Consider the following 18,663-nt stretch of genomic DNA (forward strand, 5'->3'; position numbering starts at 1 on the left):
CCCACGCTCCACCCAGCCCTCTGGGGCCTGCAGCCGGCAGCCCGGGCCGCGCAGCAGGACACGGGGGGACAACAATGGCACCACACGACGCCCCCGCTGTCGCCCAGTGGACGAAGCCAAGGGTCCTGCCTGCGAGGATGCACACAGAGCTTCCAGCACTCTGACAAAAGCAGCGCCTTCACAACAGGCAGCCCCTTTGGGCAGGACAGCCCTCCTCGCCACCACCCCAGCTCCACGGGAGCTGGCCCGGCGCCGACCAGGAACACGCAGAAGGGACGGACGTGAAAAGCTCGTCCTCCACACGTGCAATCAGAGCCGCACCTGGGTCACCGCTCTGCCTCCAGGACCCTGCCTGGCCCTCTCCTCCCCCCCCCCCACGAAGTAATCTCCTCCGACCTGCAGGGGCTTCCCCTGGGCGCAAAGTGCACTGGGGAGCTGGGCACCCCGGAGTCCTGCGGGGGAGCTGCCCAAGTGCTCCTGAAGGGACAACGCTGCCCACAGGAGGTAGTCACGCTCCGCTACAATCACCGCTATCCTCAGGGACGTCTGGGTTTTCAGTGCGCTACGAAGCGCTCACTACTTGTGTCCTTCGGCAAACTCAAGTGGGATGTCTGGATCCCACAACTGACACCAAAAGGACCCTACTAGCCCGGGCGCAAAATCCCGCGGCGTGTCATGCTGACGCACAGGAGCAGCTCTGACAGCTTCCAGGGCAGGGCAGGCCCGACCAGGCGCAGGGGTGGGGAGCACGACGGGAGGACGCTGCTGCGCGTCGCAATTCCCCTGCAGGGAAGTAGGCCTCTTCACTGCGGGCTCTTTCCCTGCAAGCCTCTATTTCTTACTACAAAAGCAACATCTACCCAGAGTACACCTGGACGCAGCGGGCCAGGCACATCTCCGTCCCGAGAACAGACGGTCACGGGTTCTGACATTTATCCCACACCAAACAGGTAGACTCAAAGCTGCACAAAGCACACAGGACAAAGCTGGAGGGAGGGCTTTGCCCCTTTCTCAGTTACGAGGATTTCAATGGGCATGCTAAACAGGAGAATCACCTGGCCTCAGCAAGGGAACAAGTCAAACGAGTGACGACACAGGACTCTGCCTCAGTGACCCAGGAGCAACCCCAGGTGCAGGTCGTCAGGAAGGAGTCAGCAGAGCCAGGAGAAGCCAGTGTGGAGCGAGGGCTCACCCTCCGCACGCTATCTCGAGAAACCCACAGCCAAAGTCTGCGGTCCTCGGCTTCTGAGCACTCCCTCGTGGCTTAGGCAGGCACCCGCCAAGGTGACGGGCTCCAGGGACAAGCAGCCCACTGGCCCCTGGGGAGATTGAATTTGAAAGCGAACGACACTCCAGACCCGTCACAGGACACACAGTCTGGAGATGAGGGCGGGAATGGCTTCCGGGAAAACAGGAAGCTCACCTTTCCCAGGACGACGTCCAACGGAGCACGGCCACCCCACTTACCTGGGCCTCCGGGGCCGCCGCAGGCGGGCGGGAGCTGCCGGCCAATGCCGGGGCCGGGCCAGGTCCTACGTGGGCTGAAAACCACAGAAGGGATGGAGGATTAGGCTCGCCTGCGAAGACTTTGCTGAAGCCACACAAAACCTGGTGAGCCTTCCTTCCCCGTATCCCACTCGTCCCCGCATCAGACCGAGTGGGAGACAGGTCTCGTGACCCTGAGGGAGACACCACAGGCCACGGGTTCAGGTGTCTCTTCCATAGCCGATCAACGGCCGTGGAAGGTCAGGGCTCCACACGCTGCAGACAATGGCAGGGGTGGGCTTCTCCTTCGGGGAGCCCGGAACGTGCTCCCTGTTGAAGGCCCGTGTGCAGAACTGACACGCCTGCCTTCTGTCACAGGCCTCTTACTCCGTAGCACTCGACAAGGGACACCTCCTCCCCAGGGCAGGATTGGGGAGGGTAAGACGCGGTCCATCAATTGCGTCCGCTATGGCACCAGGGGAGCACGGCCGAGAGCCCAGTCAGGGTGGCCCATGCCCTGGGAGGGACCTGGAGAGCGATCTGCCCTTCTCCTGCAGTGACGCAAGGAACAAACAGAGGAATCTACGCTTTCATCTTACCAAGTGGAGCATCCGGTACAGGTGAGCGAGGCTGGACAGGGCCCAATGGGGGCCCAGCTGGTGGTGGCCACACGGGCCGGTCCTTGCAAAGGCCGGGATGCTGCAAGGTAACCTGCAGGGCAGAAGGGAGAGCCGTGTCAGGCGACAGAAACGGAGCGACCACCGACAAATGCCGAAACCCAACGCATCAGCTGTCGGCACCGGGCACCCTCCCCACACCCCGCCGGGTGCCCACCCAGCAGCACAGTGCCCCACGCTCCACCCAGCCCTCTGGGGCCTGCAGCCGGCAGCCCGGGCCGCGCAGCAGGACACGGGGGGACAACAATGGCACCACACGACGCCCCCGCTGTCGCCCAGTGGACGAAGCCAAGGGTCCTGCCTGCGAGGATGCACACAGAGCTTCCAGCACTCTGACAAAAGCAGCGCCTTCACAACAGGCAGCCCCTTTGGGCAGGACAGCCCTCCTCGCCACCACCCCAGCTCCACGGGAGCTGGCCCGGCGCCGACCAGGAACACGCAGAAGGGACGGACGTGAAAAGCTCGTCCTCCACACGTGCAATCAGAGCCGCACCTGGGTCACCGCTCTGCCTCCAGGACCCTGCCTGGCCCTCTCCTCCCCCCCCCCCACGAAGTAATCTCCTCCGACCTGCAGGGGCTTCCCCTGGGCGCAAAGTGCACTGGGGAGCTGGGCACCCCGGAGTCCTGCGGGGGAGCTGCCCAAGTGCTCCTGAAGGGACAACGCTGCCCACAGGAGGTAGTCACGCTCCGCTACAATCACCGCTATCCTCAGGGACGTCTGGGTTTTCAGTGCGCTACGAAGCGCTCACTACTTGTGTCCTTCGGCAAACTCAAGTGGGATGTCTGGATCCCACAACTGACACCAAAAGGACCCTACTAGCCCGGGCGCAAAATCCCGCGGCGTGTCATGCTGACGCACAGGAGCAGCTCTGACAGCTTCCAGGGCAGGGCAGGCCCGACCAGGCGCAGGGGTGGGGAGCACGACGGGAGGACGCTGCTGCGCGTCGCAATTCCCCTGCAGGGAAGTAGGCCTCTTCACTGCGGGCTCTTTCCCTGCAAGCCTCTATTTCTTACTACAAAAGCAACATCTACCCAGAGTACACCTGGACGCAGCGGGCCAGGCACATCTCCGTCCCGAGAACAGACGGTCACGGGTTCTGACATTTATCCCACACCAAACAGGTAGACTCAAAGCTGCACAAAGCACACAGGACAAAGCTGGAGGGAGGGCTTTGCCCCTTTCTCAGTTACGAGGATTTCAATGGGCATGCTAAACAGGAGAATCACCTGGCCTCAGCAAGGGAACAAGTCAAACGAGTGACGACACAGGACTCTGCCTCAGTGACCCAGGAGCAACCCCAGGTGCAGGTCGTCAGGAAGGAGTCAGCAGAGCCAGGAGAAGCCAGTGTGGAGCGAGGGCTCACCCTCCGCACGCTATCTCGAGAAACCCACAGCCAAAGTCTGCGGTCCTCGGCTTCTGAGCACTCCCTCGTGGCTTAGGCAGGCACCCGCCAAGGTGACGGGCTCCAGGGACAAGCAGCCCACTGGCCCCTGGGGAGATTGAATTTGAAAGCGAACGACACTCCAGACCCGTCACAGGACACACAGTCTGGAGATGAGGGCGGGAATGGCTTCCGGGAAAACAGGAAGCTCACCTTTCCCAGGACGACGTCCAACGGAGCACGGCCACCCCACTTACCTGGGCCTCCGGGGCCGCCGCAGGCGGGCGGGAGCTGCCGGCCAATGCCGGGGCCGGGCCAGGTCCTACGTGGGCTGAAAACCACAGAAGGGATGGAGGATTAGGCTCGCCTGCGAAGACTTTGCTGAAGCCACACAAAACCTGGTGAGCCTTCCTTCCCCGTATCCCACTCGTCCCCGCATCAGACCGAGTGGGAGACAGGTCTCGTGACCCTGAGGGAGACACCACAGGCCACGGGTTCAGGTGTCTCTTCCGTAGCCGATCAACGGCCGTGGAAGGTCAGGGCTCCACACGCTGCAGACAATGGCAGGGGTGGGCTTCTCCTTCGGGGAGCCCGGAACGTGCTCCCTGTTGAAGGCCCGTGTGCAGAACTGACACGCCTGCCTTCTGTCACAGGCCTCTTACTCCGTAGCAATCTACAAGGGACACCTCCTCCCCAGGGCAGGATTGGGGAGGGTAAGACGCGGTCCATCAATTGCGTCCGCTATGGCACCAGGGGAGCACGGCCGAGAGCCCAGTCAGGGTGGCCCATGCCCTGGGAGGGACCTGGAGAGCGATCTGCCCTTCTCCTGCAGTGACGCAAGGAACAAACAGAGGAATCTACGCTTTCATCTTACCAAGAGGAGCATCCGGTACAGGAGAGCGAGGCTGGACAGGGCCCAATGGGGGCCCAGCTGGTGGTGGCCACACGGGCCGGTCCTTGCAAAGGCCGGGATGCTGCAAGGTAACCTGCAGGGCAGAAGGGAGAGCCGTGTCAGGCGACAGAAACGGAGCGACCACCGACAAATGCCGAAACCCAACGCATCAGCTGTCGGCACCGGGCACCCTCCCCACACCCCGCCGGGTGCCCACCCAGCAGCACAGTGCCCCACGCTCCACCCAGCCCTCTGGGGCCTGCAGCCGGCAGCCCGGGCCGCGCAGCAGGACACGGGGGGACAACAATGGCACCACACGACGCCCCCGCTGTCGCCCAGTGGACGAAGCCAAGGGTCCTGCCTGCGAGGATGCACACAGAGCTTCCAGCACTCTGACAAAAGCAGCGCCTTCACAACAGGCAGCCCCTTTGGGCAGGACAGCCCTCCTCGCCACCACCCCAGCTCCACGGGAGCTGGCCCGGCGCCGACCAGGAACACGCAGAAGGGACGGACGTGAAAAGCTCGTCCTCCACACGTGCAATCAGAGCCGCACCTGGGTCACCGCTCTGCCTCCAGGACCCTGCCTGGCCCTCTCCTCCCCCCCCCCCACGAAGTAATCTCCTCCGACCTGCAGGGGCTTCCCCTGGGCGCAAAGTGCACTGGGGAGCTGGGCACCCCGGAGTCCTGCGGGGGAGCTGCCCAAGTGCTCCTGAAGGGACAACGCTGCCCACAGGAGGTAGTCGCGCTCCGCTACAATCACCGCTATCCTCAGGGACGTCTGGGTTTTCAGTGCGCTACGAAGCGCGCACTACTTGTGTCCTTCGGCAAACTCAAGTGGGATGTCTGGATCCCACAACTGACACCAAAAGGACCCTACTAGCCCGGGCGCAAAATCCCGCGGCGTGTCATGCTGACGCACAGGAGCAGCTCTGACAGCTTCCAGGGCAGGGCAGGCCCGACCAGGCGCAGGGGTGGGGAGCACGACGGGAGGACGCTGCTGCGCGTCGCAATTCCCCTGCAGGGAAGTAGGCCTCTTCACTGCGGGCTCTTTCCCTGCAAGCCTCTATTTCTTACTACAAAAGCAACATCTACCCAGAGTACACCTGGACGCAGCGGGCCAGGCACATCTCCGTCCCGAGAACAGACGGTCACGGGTTCTGACATTTATCCCACACCAAACAGGTAGACTCAAAGCTGCACAAAGCACACAGGACAAAGCTGGAGGGAGGGCTTTGCCCCTTTCTCAGTTACGAGGATTTCAATGGGCATGCTAAACAGGAGAATCACCTGGCCTCAGCAAGGGAACAAGTCAAACGAGTGACGACACAGGACTCTGCCTCAGTGACCCAGGAGCAACCCCAGGTGCAGGTCGTCAGGAAGGAGTCAGCAGAGCCAGGAGAAGCCAGTGTGGAGCGAGGGCTCACCCTCCGCACGCTATCTCGAGAAACCCACAGCCAAAGTCTGCGGTCCTCGGCTTCTGAGCACTCCCTCGTGGCTTAGGCAGGCACCCGCCAAGGTGACGGGCTCCAGGGACAAGCAGCCCACTGGCCCCTGGGGAGATTGAATTTGAAAGCGAACGACACTCCAGACCCGTCACAGGACACACAGTCTGGAGATGAGGGCGGGAATGGCTTCCGGGAAAACAGGAAGCTCACCTTTCCCAGGACGACGTCCAACGGAGCACGGCCACCCCACTTACCTGGGCCTCCGGGGCCGCCGCAGGCGGGCGGGAGCTGCCGGCCAATGCCGGGGCCGGGCCAGGTCCTACGTGGGCTGAAAACCACAGAAGGGATGGAGGATTAGGCTCGCCTGCGAAGACTTTGCTGAAGCCACACAAAACCTGGTGAGCCTTCCTTCCCCGTATCCCACTCGTCCCCGCATCAGACCGAGTGGGAGACAGGTCTCGTGACCCTGAGGGAGACACCACAGGCCACGGGTTCAGGTGTCTCTTCCATAGCCGATCAACGGCCGTGGAAGGTCAGGGCTCCACACGCTGCAGACAATGGCAGGGGTGGGCTTCTCCTTCGGGGAGCCCGGAACGTGCTCCCTGTTGAAGGCCCGTGTGCAGAACTGACACGCCTGCCTTCTGTCACAGGCCTCTTACTCCGTAGCACTCGACAAGGGACACCTCCTCCCCAGGGCAGGATTGGGGAGGGTAAGACGCGGTCCATCAATTGCGTCCGCTATGGCACCAGGGGAGCACGGCCGAGAGCCCAGTCAGGGTGGCCCATGCCCTGGGAGGGACCTGGAGAGCGATCTGCCCTTCTCCTGCAGTGACGCAAGGAACAAACAGAGGAATCTACGCTTTCATCTTACCAAGAGGAGTATCCGGTACAGGAGAGCGAGGCTGGACAGGGCCCAATGGGGGCCCAGCTGGTGGTGGCCACACGGGCCGGTCCTTGCAAAGGCCGGGATGCTGCAAGGTAACCTGCAGGGCAGAAGGGAGAGCCGTGTCAGGCGACAGAAACGGAGCGACCACCGACAAATGCCGAAACCCAACGCATCAGCTGTCGGCACCGGGCACCCTCCCCACACCCCGCCGGGTGCCCACCCAGCAGCACAGTGCCCCACGCTCCACCCAGCCCTCTGGGGCCTGCAGCCGGCAGCCCGGGCCGCGCAGCAGGACACGGGGGGACAACAATGGCACCACACGACGCCCCCGCTGTCGCCCAGTGGACGAAGCCAAGGGTCCTGCCTGCGAGGATGCACACAGAGCTTCCAGCACTCTGACAAAAGCAGCGCCTTCACAACAGGCAGCCCCTTTGGGCAGGACAGCCCTCCTCGCCACCACCCCAGCTCCACGGGAGCTGGCCCGGTGCCGACCAGGAACACGCAGAAAGGACGGACGTGAAAAGCTCGTCCTCCACACGTGCAATCAGAGCCGCACCTGGGTCACCGCTCTGCCTCCAGGACCCTGCCTGGCCCTCTCCTCCCCACCCCCAACGAAGTAATCTCCTCCGACCTGCAGGGGCTTCCCCTGGGCGCAAAGTGCACTGGGGAGCTGGGCACCCCGGAGTCCTGCGGGGGAGCTGCCCAAGAGCTCCTGAAGGGACAACGCTGCCCACAGGAGGTAGTCGCGCTCCGCTACAATCACCGCTATCCTCAGGGACGTCTGGGTTTTCAGTGCGCTACGAAGCGCGCACTACTTGTGTCCTTCGGCAAACTCAAGTGGGATGTCTGGATCCCACAACTGACACCAAAAGGACCCTACTAGCCCGGGCGCAAAATCCCGCGGCGTGTCATGCTGACGCACAGGAGCAGCTCTGACAGCTTCCAGGGCAGGGCAGGCCCGACCAGGCGCAGGGGTGGGGAGCACGACGGGAGGACGCTGCTGCGCGTCGCAATTCCCCTGCAGGGAAGTAGGCCTCTTCACTGCGGGCTCTTTCCCTGCAAGCCTCTATTTCTTACTACAAAAGCAACATCTACCCAGAGTACACCTGGACGCAGCGGGCCAGGCACATCTCCGTCCCGAGAACAGACGGTCACGGGTTCTGACATTTATCCCACACCAAACAGGTAGACTCAAAGCTGCACAAAGCACACAGGACAAAGCTGGAGGGAGGGCTTTGCCCCTTTCTCAGTTACGAGGATTTCAATGGGCATGCTAAACAGGAGAATCACCTGGCCTCAGCAAGGGAACAAGTCAAACGAGTGACGACACAGGACTCTGCCTCAGTGACCCAGGAGCAACCCCAGGTGCAGGTCGTCAGGAAGGAGTCAGCAGAGCCAGGAGAAGCCAGTGTGGAGCGAGGGCTCACCCTCCGCACGCTATCTCGAGAAACCCACAGCCAAAGTCTGCGGTCCTCGGCTTCTGAGCACTCCCTCGTGGCTTAGGCAGGCACCCGCCAAGGTGACGGGCTCCAGGGACAAGCAGCCCACTGGCCCCTGGGGAGATTGAATTTGAAAGCGAACGACACTCCAGACCCGTCACAGGACACACAGTCTGGAGATGAGGGCGGGAATGGCTTCCGGGAAAACAGGAAGCTCACCTTTCCCAGGACGACGTCCAACGGAGCACGGCCACCCCACTTACCTGGGCCTCCGGGGCCGCCGCAGGCGGGCGGGAGCTGCCGGCCAATGCCGGGGCCGGGCCAGGTCCTACGTGGGCTGAAAACCACAGAAGGGATGGAGGATTAGGCTCGCCTGCGAAGACTTTGCTGAAGCCACACAAAACCTGGTGAGCCTTCCTTCCCCGTATCCCACTCGTCCCCGCATCAGACCGAGTGGGAGACAGGTCTCGTGACCCTGAGGGAGACACCACAGGCCACGGGTTCAGGTGTCTCTTCCATAGCCGATCAACGGCCGTGGAAGGTCAGGGCTCCACACGCTGCAGACAATGGCAGGGGTGGGCTTCTCCTTCGGGGAGCCCGGAACGTGCTCCCTGTTGAAGGCCCGTGTGCAGAACTGACACGCCTGCCTTCTGTCACAGGCCTCTTACTCCGTAGCACTCGACAAGGGACACCTCCTCCCCAGGGCAGGATTGGGGAGGGTAAGACGCGGTCCATCAATTGCGTCCGCTATGGCACCAGGGGAGCACGGCCGAGAGCCCAGTCAGGGTGGCCCATGCCCTGGGAGGGACCTGGAGAGCGATCTGCCCTTCTCCTGCAGTGACGCAAGGAACAAACAGAGGAATCTACGCTTTCATCTTACCAAGTGGAGCATCCGGTACAGGTGAGCGAGGCTGGACAGGGCCCAATGGGGGCCCAGCTGGTGGTGGCCACACGGGCCGGTCCTTGCAAAGGCCGGGATGCTGCAAGGTAACCTGCAGGGCAGAAGGGAGAGCCGTGTCAGGCGACAGAAACGGAGCGACCACCGACAAATGCCGAAACCCAACGCATCAGCTGTCGGCACCGGGCACCCTCCCCACACCCCGCCGGGTGCCCACCCAGCAGCACAGTGCCCCACGCTCCACCCAGCCCTCTGGGGCCTGCAGCCGGCAGCCCGGGCCGCGCAGCAGGACACGGGGGGACAACAATGGCACCACACGACGCCCCCGCTGTCGCCCAGTGGACGAAGCCAAGGGTCCTGCCTGCGAGGATGCACACAGAGCTTCCAGCACTCTGACAAAAGCAGCGCCTTCACAACAGGCAGCCCCTTTGGGCAGGACAGCCCTCCTCGCCACCACCCCAGCTCCACGGGAGCTGGCCCGGCGCCGACCAGGAACACGCAGAAGGGACGGACGTGAAAAGCTCGTCCTCCACACGTGCAATCAGAGCCGCACCTGGGTCACCGCTCTGCCTCCAGGACCCTGCCTGGCCCTCTCCTCCCCCCCCCCCACGAAGTAATCTCCTCCGACCTGCAGGGGCTTCCCCTGGGCGCAAAGTGCACTGGGGAGCTGGGCACCCCGGAGTCCTGCGGGGGAGCTGCCCAAGTGCTCCTGAAGGGACAACGCTGCCCACAGGAGGTAGTCACGCTCCGCTACAATCACCGCTATCCTCAGGGACGTCTGGGTTTTCAGTGCGCTACGAAGCGCGCACTACTTGTGTCCTTCGGCAAACTCAAGTGGGATGTCTGGATCCCACAACTGACACCAAAAGGACCCTACTAGCCCGGGCGCAAAATCCCGCGGCGTGTCATGCTGACGCACAGGAGCAGCTCTGACAGCTTCCAGGGCAGGGCAGGCCCGACCAGGCGCAGGGGTGGGGAGCACGACGGGAGGACGCTGCTGCGCGTCGCAATTCCCCTGCAGGGAAGTAGGCCTCTTCACTGCGGGCTCTTTCCCTGCAAGCCTCTATTTCTTACTACAAAAGCAACATCTACCCAGAGTACACCTGGACGCAGCGGGCCAGGCACATCTCCGTCCCGAGAACAGACGGTCACGGGTTCTGACATTTATCCCACACCAAACAGGTAGACTCAAAGCTGCACAAAGCACACAGGACAAAGCTGGAGGGAGGGCTTTGCCCCTTTCTCAGTTACGAGGATTTCAATGGGCATGCTAAACAGGAGAATCACCTGGCCTCAGCAAGGGAACAAGTCAAACGAGTGACGACACAGGACTCTGCCTCAGTGACCCAGGAGCAACCCCAGGTGCAGGTCGTCAGGAAGGAGTCAGCAGAGCCAGGAGAAGCCAGTGTGGAGCGAGGGCTCACCCTCCGAGAAACCCACAGCCAAAGTCTGCGGTCCTCGGCTTCTGAGCACTCCCTCGTGGCTTAGGCAGGCACCCGCCAAGGTGACGGGCTCCAGGGACAAGCAGCCCACTGGCCCCTGGGGAGATTGAATTTGAAAGCGAACGACACTCCAGACCCGTCACAGGACACACAGTCTGGAGATGAGGGCGGGAATGGCTTCCGGGAAAACAGGAAGCTCACCTTTCCCAGGACGACGTCCAACGGAGCACGGCCACCCCACTTACCTGGGCCTCCGGGGCCGCCGCAGGCGGGCGGGAGCTGCCGGCCAATGCCGGGGCCGGGCCAGGTCCTACGTGGGCTGAAAACCACAGAAGGGATGGAGGATTAGGCTCGCCTGCGAAGACTTTGCTGAAGCCACACAAAACCTGGTGAGCCTTCCTTCCCCGTATCCCACTCGTCCCCGCATCAGACCGAGTGGGAGACAGGTCTCGTGACCCTGAGGGAGACACCACAGGCCACGGGTTCAGGTGTCTCTTCCATAGCCGATCAACGGCCGTGGAAGGTCAGGGCTCCACACGCTGCAGACAATGGCAGGGGTGGGCTTCTCCTTCGGGGAGCCCGGAACGTGCTCCCTGTTGAAGGCCCGTGTGCAGAACTGACACGCCTGCCTTCTGTCACAGGCCTCTTACTCCGTAGCACTCGACAAGGGACACCTCCTCCCCAGGGCAGGATTGGGGAGGGTAAGACGCGGTCCATCAATTGCGTCCGCTATGGCACCAGGGGAGCACGGCCGAGAGCCCAGTCAGGGTGGCCCATGCCCTGGGAGGGACCTGGAGAGCGATCTGCCCTTCTCCTGCAGTGACGCAAGGAACAAACAGAGGAATCTACGCTTTCATCTTACCAAGTGGAGCATCCGGTACAGGTGAGCGAGGCTGGACAGGGCCCAATGGGGGCCCAGCTGGTGGTGGCCACACGGGCCGGTCCTTGCAAAGGCCGGGATGCTGCAAGGTAACCTGCAGGGCAGAAGGGAGAGCCGTGTCAGGCGACAGAAACGGAGCGACCACCGACAAATGCCGAAACCCAACGCATCAGCTGTCGGCACCGGGCACCCTCCCCACACCCCGCCGGGTGCCCACCCAGCAGCACAGTGCCCCACGCTCCACCCAGCCCTCTGGGGCCTGCAGCCGGCAGCCCGGGCCGCGCAGCAGGACACGGGGGGACAACAATGGCACCACACGACGCCCCCGCTGTCGCCCAGTGGACGAAGCCAAGGGTCCTGCCTGCGAGGATGCACACAGAGCTTCCAGCACTCTGACAAAAGCAGCGCCTTCACAACAGGCAGCCCCTTTGGGCAGGACAGCCCTCCTCGCCACCACCCCAGCTCCACGGGAGCTGGCCCGGCGCCGACCAGGAACACGCAGAAGGGACGGACGTGAAAAGCTCGTCCTCCACACGTGCAATCAGAGCCGCACCTGGGTCACCGCTCTGCCTCCAGGACCCTGCCTGGCCCTCTCCTCCCCCCCCCCCACGAAGTAATCTCCTCCGACCTGCAGGGGCTTCCCCTGGGCGCAAAGTGCACTGGGGAGCTGGGCACCCCGGAGTCCTGCGGGGGAGCTGCCCAAGTGCTCCTGAAGGGACAACGCTGCCCACAGGAGGTAGTCACGCTCCGCTACAATCACCGCTATCCTCAGGGACGTCTGGGTTTTCAGTGCGCTACGAAGCGCGCACTACTTGTGTCCTTCGGCAAACTCAAGTGGGATGTCTGGATCCCACAACTGACACCAAAAGGACCCTACTAGCCCGGGCGCAAAATCCCGCGGCGTGTCATGCTGACGCACAGGAGCAGCTCTGACAGATTCCAGGGCAGGGCAGGCCCGACCAGGCGCAGGGGTGGGGAGCACGACGGGAGGACGCTGCTGCGCGTCGCAATTCCCCTGCAGGGAAGTAGGCCTCTTCACTGCGGGCTCTTTCCCTGCAAGCCTCTATTTCTTACTACAAAAGCAACATCTACCCAGAGTACACCTGGACGCAGCGGGCCAGGCACATCTCCGTCCCGAGAACAGACGGTCACGGGTTCTGACATTTATCCCACACCAAACAGGTAGACTCAAAGCTGCACAAAGCACACAGGACAAAGCTGGAGGGAGGGCTTTGCCCCTTTCTCAGTTACGAGGATTTCAATGGGCATGCTAAACAGGAGAATCACCTGGCCTCAGCAAGGGAACAAGTCAAACGAGTGACGACACAGGACTCTGCCTCAGTGACCCAGGAGCAACCCCAGGTGCAGGTCGTCAGGAAGGAGTCAGCAGAGCCAGGAGAAGCCAGTGTGGAGCGAGGGCTCACCCTCCGCACGCTATCTCGAGAAACCCACAGCCAAAGTCTGCGGTCCTCGGCTTCTGAGCACTCCCTCGTGGCTTAGGCAGGCACCCGCCAAGGTGACGGGCTCCAGGGACAAGCAGCCCACTGGCCCCTGGGGAGATTGAATTTGAAAGCGAACGACACTCCAGACCCGTCACAGGACACACAGTCTGGAGATGAGGGCGGGAATGGCTTCCGGGAAAACAGGAAGCTCACCTTTCCCAGGACGACGTCCAACGGAGCACGGCCACCCCACTTACCTGGGCCTCCGGGGCCGCCGCAGGCGGGCGGGAGCTGCCGGCCAATGCCGGGGCCGGGCCAGGTCCTACGTGGGCTGAAAACCACAGAAGGGATGGAGGATTAGGCTCGCCTGCGAAGACTTTGCTGAAGCCACACAAAACCTGGTGAGCCTTCCTTCCCCGTATCCCACTCGTCCCCGCATCAGACCGAGTGGGAGACAGGTCTCGTGACCCTGAGGGAGACACCACAGGCCACGGGTTCAGGTGTCTCTTCCATAGCCGATCAACGGCCGTGGAAGGTCAGGGCTCCACACGCTGCAGACAATGGCAGGGGTGGGCTTCTCCTTCGGGGAGCCCGGAACGTGCTCCCTGTTGAAGGCCCGTGTGCAGAACTGACACGCCTGCCTTCTGTCACAGGCCTCTTACTCCGTAGCACTCGACAAGGGACACCTCCTCCCCAGGGCAGGATTGGGGAGGGTAAGAAGCGGTCCATCAATTGCGTCCGCTATGGCACCAGGGGAGCAGGGCCGAGAGCCCAGTCAGGGTGGCCCATGCCCTGGGAGGGACCTGGAGAGCGATCTGCCCTTCTCCTGCAGTGACGCAAGGAACAAACAGAGGAATCTACGCTTTCATCTTACCAAGTGGAGCATCCGGTACAGGTGAGCGAGGCTGGACAGGGCCCAATGGGGGCCCAGCTGGTGGTGGCCACACGGGCCGGTCCTTGCAAAGGCCGGGATGCTGCAAGGTAACCTGCAGGGCAGAAGGGAGAGCCGTGTCAGGCGACAGAAACGGAGCGACCACCGACAAATGCCGAAACCCAACGCATCAGCTGTCGGCACCGGGCACCCTCCCCACACACCGCCGGGTGCCCACCCAGCAGCACAGTGCCCCACGCTCCACCCAGCCCTCTGGGGCCTGCAGCCGGCAGCCCGGGCCGCGCAGCAGGACACGGGGGGACAACAATGGCACCACACGACGCCCCCGCTGTCGCCCAGTGGACGAAGCCAAGGGTCCTGCCTGCGAGGATGCACACAGAGCTTCCAGCACTCTGACAAAAGCAGCGCCTTCACAACAGGCAGCCCCTTTGGGCAGGACAGCCCTCCTCGCCACCACCCCAGCTCCACGGGAGCTGGCCCGGCGCCGACCAGGAACACGCAGAAGGGACGGACGTGAAAAGCTCGTCCTCCACACGTGCAATCAGAGCCGCACCTGGGTCACCGCTCTGCCTCCAGGACCCTGCCTGGCCCTCTCCTCCCCCCCCCCCCACGAAGTAATCTCCTCCGACCTGCAGGGGCTTCCCCTGGGCGCAAAGTGCACTGGGGAGCTGGGCACCCCGGAGTCCTGCGGGGGAGCTGCCCAAGTGCTCCTGAAGGGACAACGCTGCCCACAGGAGGTAGTCACGCTCCGCTACAATCACCGCTATCCTCAGGGACGTCTGGGTTTTCAGTGCGCTACGAAGCGCGCACTACTTGTGTCCTTCGGCAAACTCAAGTGGGATGTCTGGATCCCACAACTGACACCAAAAGGACCCTACTAGCCCGGGCGCAAAATCCCGCGGCGTGTCATGCTGACGCACAGGAGCAGCTCTGACAGCTTCCAGGGCAGGGCAGGCCCGACCAGGCGCAGGGGTGGGGAGCACGACGGGAGGACGCTGCTGCGCGTCGCAATTCCCCTGCAGGGAAGTAGGCCTCTTCACTGCGGGCTCTTTCCCTGCAAGCCTCTATTTCTTACTACAAAAGCAACATCTACCCAGAGTACACCTGGACGCAGCGGGCCAGGCACATCTCCGTCCCGAGAACAGACGGTCACGGGTTCTGACATTTATCCCACACCAAACAGGTAGACTCAAAGCTGCACAAAGCACACAGGACAAAGCTGGAGGGAGGGCTTTGCCCCTTTCTCAGTTACGAGGATTTCAATGGGCATGCTAAACAGGAGAATCACCTGGCCTCAGCAAGGGAACAAGTCAAACGAGTGACGACACAGGACTCTGCCTCAGTGACCCAGGAGCAACCCCAGGTGCAGGTCGTCAGGAAGGAGTCAGCAGAGCCAGGAGAAGCCAGTGTGGAGCGAGGGCTCACCCTCCGCACGCTATCTCGAGAAACCCACAGCCAAAGTCTGCGGTCCTCGGCTTCTGAGCACTCCCTCGTGGCTTAGGCAGGCACCCGCCAAGGTGACGGGCTCCAGGGACAAGCAGCCCACTGGCCCCTGGGGAGATTGAATTTGAAAGCGAACGACATTCCACACCCGTCACAGGACACACAGTCTGGAGATGAGGGCGGGAATGGCTTCCGGGAAAACAGGAAGCTCACCTTTCCCAGGACGACGTCCAACGGAGCACGGCCACCCCACTTACCTGGGCCTCCGGGGCCGCCGCAGGCGGGCGGGAGCTGCCGGCCAATGCCGGGGCCGGGCCAGGTCCTACGTGGGCTGAAAACCACAGAAGGGATGGAGGATTAGGCTCGCCTGCGAAGACTTTGCTGAAGCCACACAAAACCTGGTGAGCCTTCCTTCCCCGTATCCCACTCGTCCCCGCATCAGACCGAGTGGGAGACAGGTCTCGTGACCCTGAGGGAGACACCACAGGCCACGGGTTCAGGTGTCTTTTCCGTAGCCGATCAACGGCCGTGGAAGGTCAGGGCTCCACACGCTGCAGACAATGGCAGGGGTGGGCTTCTCCTTCGGGGAGCCCGGAACGTGCTCCCTGTTGAAGGCCCGTGTGCAGAACTGACACGCCTGCCTTCTGTCACAGGCCTCTTACTCCGTAGCACTCGACAAGGGACACCTCCTCCCCAGGGCAGGATTGGGGAGGGTAAGACGCGGTCCATCAATTGCGTCCGCTATGGCACCAGGGGAGCACGGCCGAGAGCCCAGTCAGGGTGGCCCATGCCCTGGGAGGGACCTGGAGAGCGATCTGCCCTTCTCCTGCAGTGACGCAAGGAACAAACAGAGGAATCTACGCTTTCATCTTACCAAGAGGAGTATCCGGTACAGGAGAGCGAGGCTGGACAGGGCCCAATGGGGGCCCAGCTGGTGGTGGCCACACGGGCCGGTCCTTGCAAAGGCCGGGATGCTGCAAGGTAACCTGCAGGGCAGAAGGGAGAGCCGTGTCAGGCGACAGAAACGGAGCGACCACCGACAAATGCCGAAACCCAACGCATCAGCTGTCGGCACCGGGCACCCTCCCCACACCCCGCCGGGTGCCCACCCAGCAGCACAGTGCCCCACGCTCCACCCAGCCCTCTGGGGCCTGCAGCCGGCAGCCCGGGCCGCGCAGCAGGACACGGGGGGACAACAATGGCACCACACGACGCCCCCGCTGTCGCCCAGTGGACGAAGCCAAGGGTCCTGCCTGCGAGGATGCACACAGAGCTTCCAGCACTCTGACAAAAGCAGCGCCTTCACAACAGGCAGCCCCTTTGGGCAGGACAGCCCTCCTCGCCACCACCCCAGCTCCACGGGAGCTGGCCCGGTGCCGACCAGGAACACGCAGAAAGGACGGACGTGAAAAGCTCGTCCTCCACACGTGCAATCAGAGCCGCACCTGGGTCACCGCTCTGCCTCCAGGACCCTGCCTGGCCCTCTCCTCCCCACCCCCAACGAAGTAATCTCCTCCGACCTGCAGGGGCTTCCCCTGGGCGCAAAGTGCACTGGGGAGCTGGGCACCCCGGAGTCCTGCGGGGGAGCTGCCCAAGAGCTCCTGAAGGGACAACGCTGCCCACAGGAGGTAGTCGCGCTCCGCTACAATCACCGCTATCCTCAGGGACGTCTGGGTTTTCAGTGCGCTACGAAGCGCGCACTACTTGTGTCCTTCGGCAAACTCAAGTGGGATGTCTGGATCCCACAACTGACACCAAAAGGACCCTACTAGCCCGGGCGCAAAATCCCGCGGCGTGTCATGCTGACGCACAGGAGCAGCTCTGACAGCTTCCAGGGCAGGGCAGGCCCGACCAGGCGCAGGGGTGGGGAGCACGACGGGAGGACGCTGCTGCGCGTCGCAATTCCCCTGCAGGGAAGTAGGCCTCTTCACTGCGGGCTCTTTCCCTGCAAGCCTCTATTTCTTACTACAAAAGCAACATCTACCCAGAGTACACCTGGACGCAGCGGGCCAGGCACATCTCCGTCCCGAGAACAGACGGTCACGGGTTCTGACATTTATCCCACACCAAACAGGTAGACTCAAAGCTGCACAAAGCACACAGGACAAAGCTGGAGGGAGGGCTTTGCCCCTTTCTCAGTTACGAGGATTTCAATGGGCATGCTAAACAGGAGAATCACCTGGCCTCAGCAAGGGAACAAGTCAAACGAGTGACGACACAGGACTCTGCCTCAGTGACCCAGGAGCAACCCCAGGTGCAGGTCGTCAGGAAGGAGTCAGCAGAGCCAGGAGAAGCCAGTGTGGAGCGAGGGCTCACCCTCCGCACGCTATCTCGAGAAACCCACAGCCAAAGTCTGCGGTCCTCGGCTTCTGAGCACTCCCTCGTGGCTTAGGCAGGCACCCGCCAAGGTGACGGGCTCCAGGGACAAGCAGCCCACTGGCCCCTGGGGAGATTGAATTTGAAAGCGAACGACACTCCAGACCCGTCACAGGACACACAGTCTGGAGATGAGGGCGGGAATGGCTTCCGGGAAAACAGGAAGCTCACCTTTCCCAGGACGACGTCCAACGGAGCACGGCCACCCCACTTACCTGGGCCTCCGGGGCCGCCGCAGGCGGGCGGGAGCTGCCGGCCAATGCCGGGGCCGGGCCAGGTCCTACGTGGGCTGAAAACCACAGAAGGGATGGAGGATTAGGCTCGCCTGCGAAGACTTTGCTGAAGCCACACAAAACCTGGTGAGCCTTCCTTCCCCGTATCCCACTCGTCCCCGCATCAGACCGAGTGGGAGACAGGTCTCGTGACCCTGAGGGAGACACCACAGGCCACGGGTTCAGGTGTCTCTTCCATAGCCGATCAACGGCCGTGGAAGGTCAGGGCTCCACACGCTGCAGACAATGGCAGGGGTGGGCTTCTCCTTCGGGGAGCCCGGAACGTGCTCCCTGTTGAAGGCCCGTGTGCAGAACTGACACGCCTGCCTTCTGTCACAGGCCTCTTACTCCGTAGCACTCGACAAGGGACACCTCCTCCCCAGGGCAGGATTGGGGAGGGTAAGACGCGGTCCATCAATTGCGTCCGCTATGGCACCAGGGGAGCACGGCCGAGAGCCCAGTCAGGGTGGCCCATGCCCTGGGAGGGACCTGGAGAGCGATCTGCCCTTCTCCTGCAGTGACGCAAGGAACAAACAGAGGAATCTACGCTTTCATCTTACCAAGTGGAGCATCCGGTACAGGTGAGCGAGGCTGGACAGGGCCCAATGGGGGCCCAGCTGGTGGTGGCCACACGGGCCGGTCCTTGCAAAGGCCGGGATGCTGCAAGGTAACCTGCAGGGCAGAAGGGAGAGCCGTGTCAGGCGACAGAAACGGAGCGACCACCGACAAATGCCGAAACCCAACGCATCAGCTGTCGGCACCGGGCACCCTCCCCACACCCCGCCGGGTGCCCACCCAGCAGCACAGTGCCC

The 18,663-nt window shown here is 62.8% G+C and overlaps 1 protein-coding gene across 1 annotated transcript in view; it reads right to left on the reverse strand.

The window, feature by feature from the left end:
- The window catches only part of LOC140689642 (uncharacterized), a 227,539-nt gene that overhangs the window by 37,601 nt on the left and 171,275 nt on the right, over nt 1-18,663 (reverse strand). The window contains exons 78-93 of the mRNA XM_072950623.1: nt 18,412-18,523; nt 17,795-17,868; nt 16,078-16,189; nt 15,461-15,534; nt 13,743-13,854; nt 13,126-13,199; nt 11,409-11,520; nt 10,792-10,865; nt 9,087-9,198; nt 8,470-8,543; nt 6,753-6,864; nt 6,136-6,209; nt 4,419-4,530; nt 3,802-3,875; nt 2,085-2,196; nt 1,468-1,541 (exon numbers count right to left, since the gene is read on the reverse strand). Of these exons, the coding sequence (XP_072806724.1) occupies nt 1,468-1,541; nt 2,085-2,196; nt 3,802-3,875; nt 4,419-4,530; nt 6,136-6,209; nt 6,753-6,864; nt 8,470-8,543; nt 9,087-9,198; nt 10,792-10,865; nt 11,409-11,520; nt 13,126-13,199; nt 13,743-13,854; nt 15,461-15,534; nt 16,078-16,189; nt 17,795-17,868; nt 18,412-18,523 (1,488 nt within the window). The remainder of the gene's footprint in view (nt 1-1,467; nt 1,542-2,084; nt 2,197-3,801; nt 3,876-4,418; nt 4,531-6,135; nt 6,210-6,752; nt 6,865-8,469; nt 8,544-9,086; nt 9,199-10,791; nt 10,866-11,408; nt 11,521-13,125; nt 13,200-13,742; nt 13,855-15,460; nt 15,535-16,077; nt 16,190-17,794; nt 17,869-18,411; nt 18,524-18,663) is intronic.

This window comes from Vicugna pacos, chromosome 27 (genome assembly GCF_048564905.1).
Source record: "Vicugna pacos chromosome 27, VicPac4, whole genome shotgun sequence".
Lineage (NCBI taxonomy): Eukaryota > Metazoa > Chordata > Mammalia > Artiodactyla > Camelidae > Vicugna > Vicugna pacos.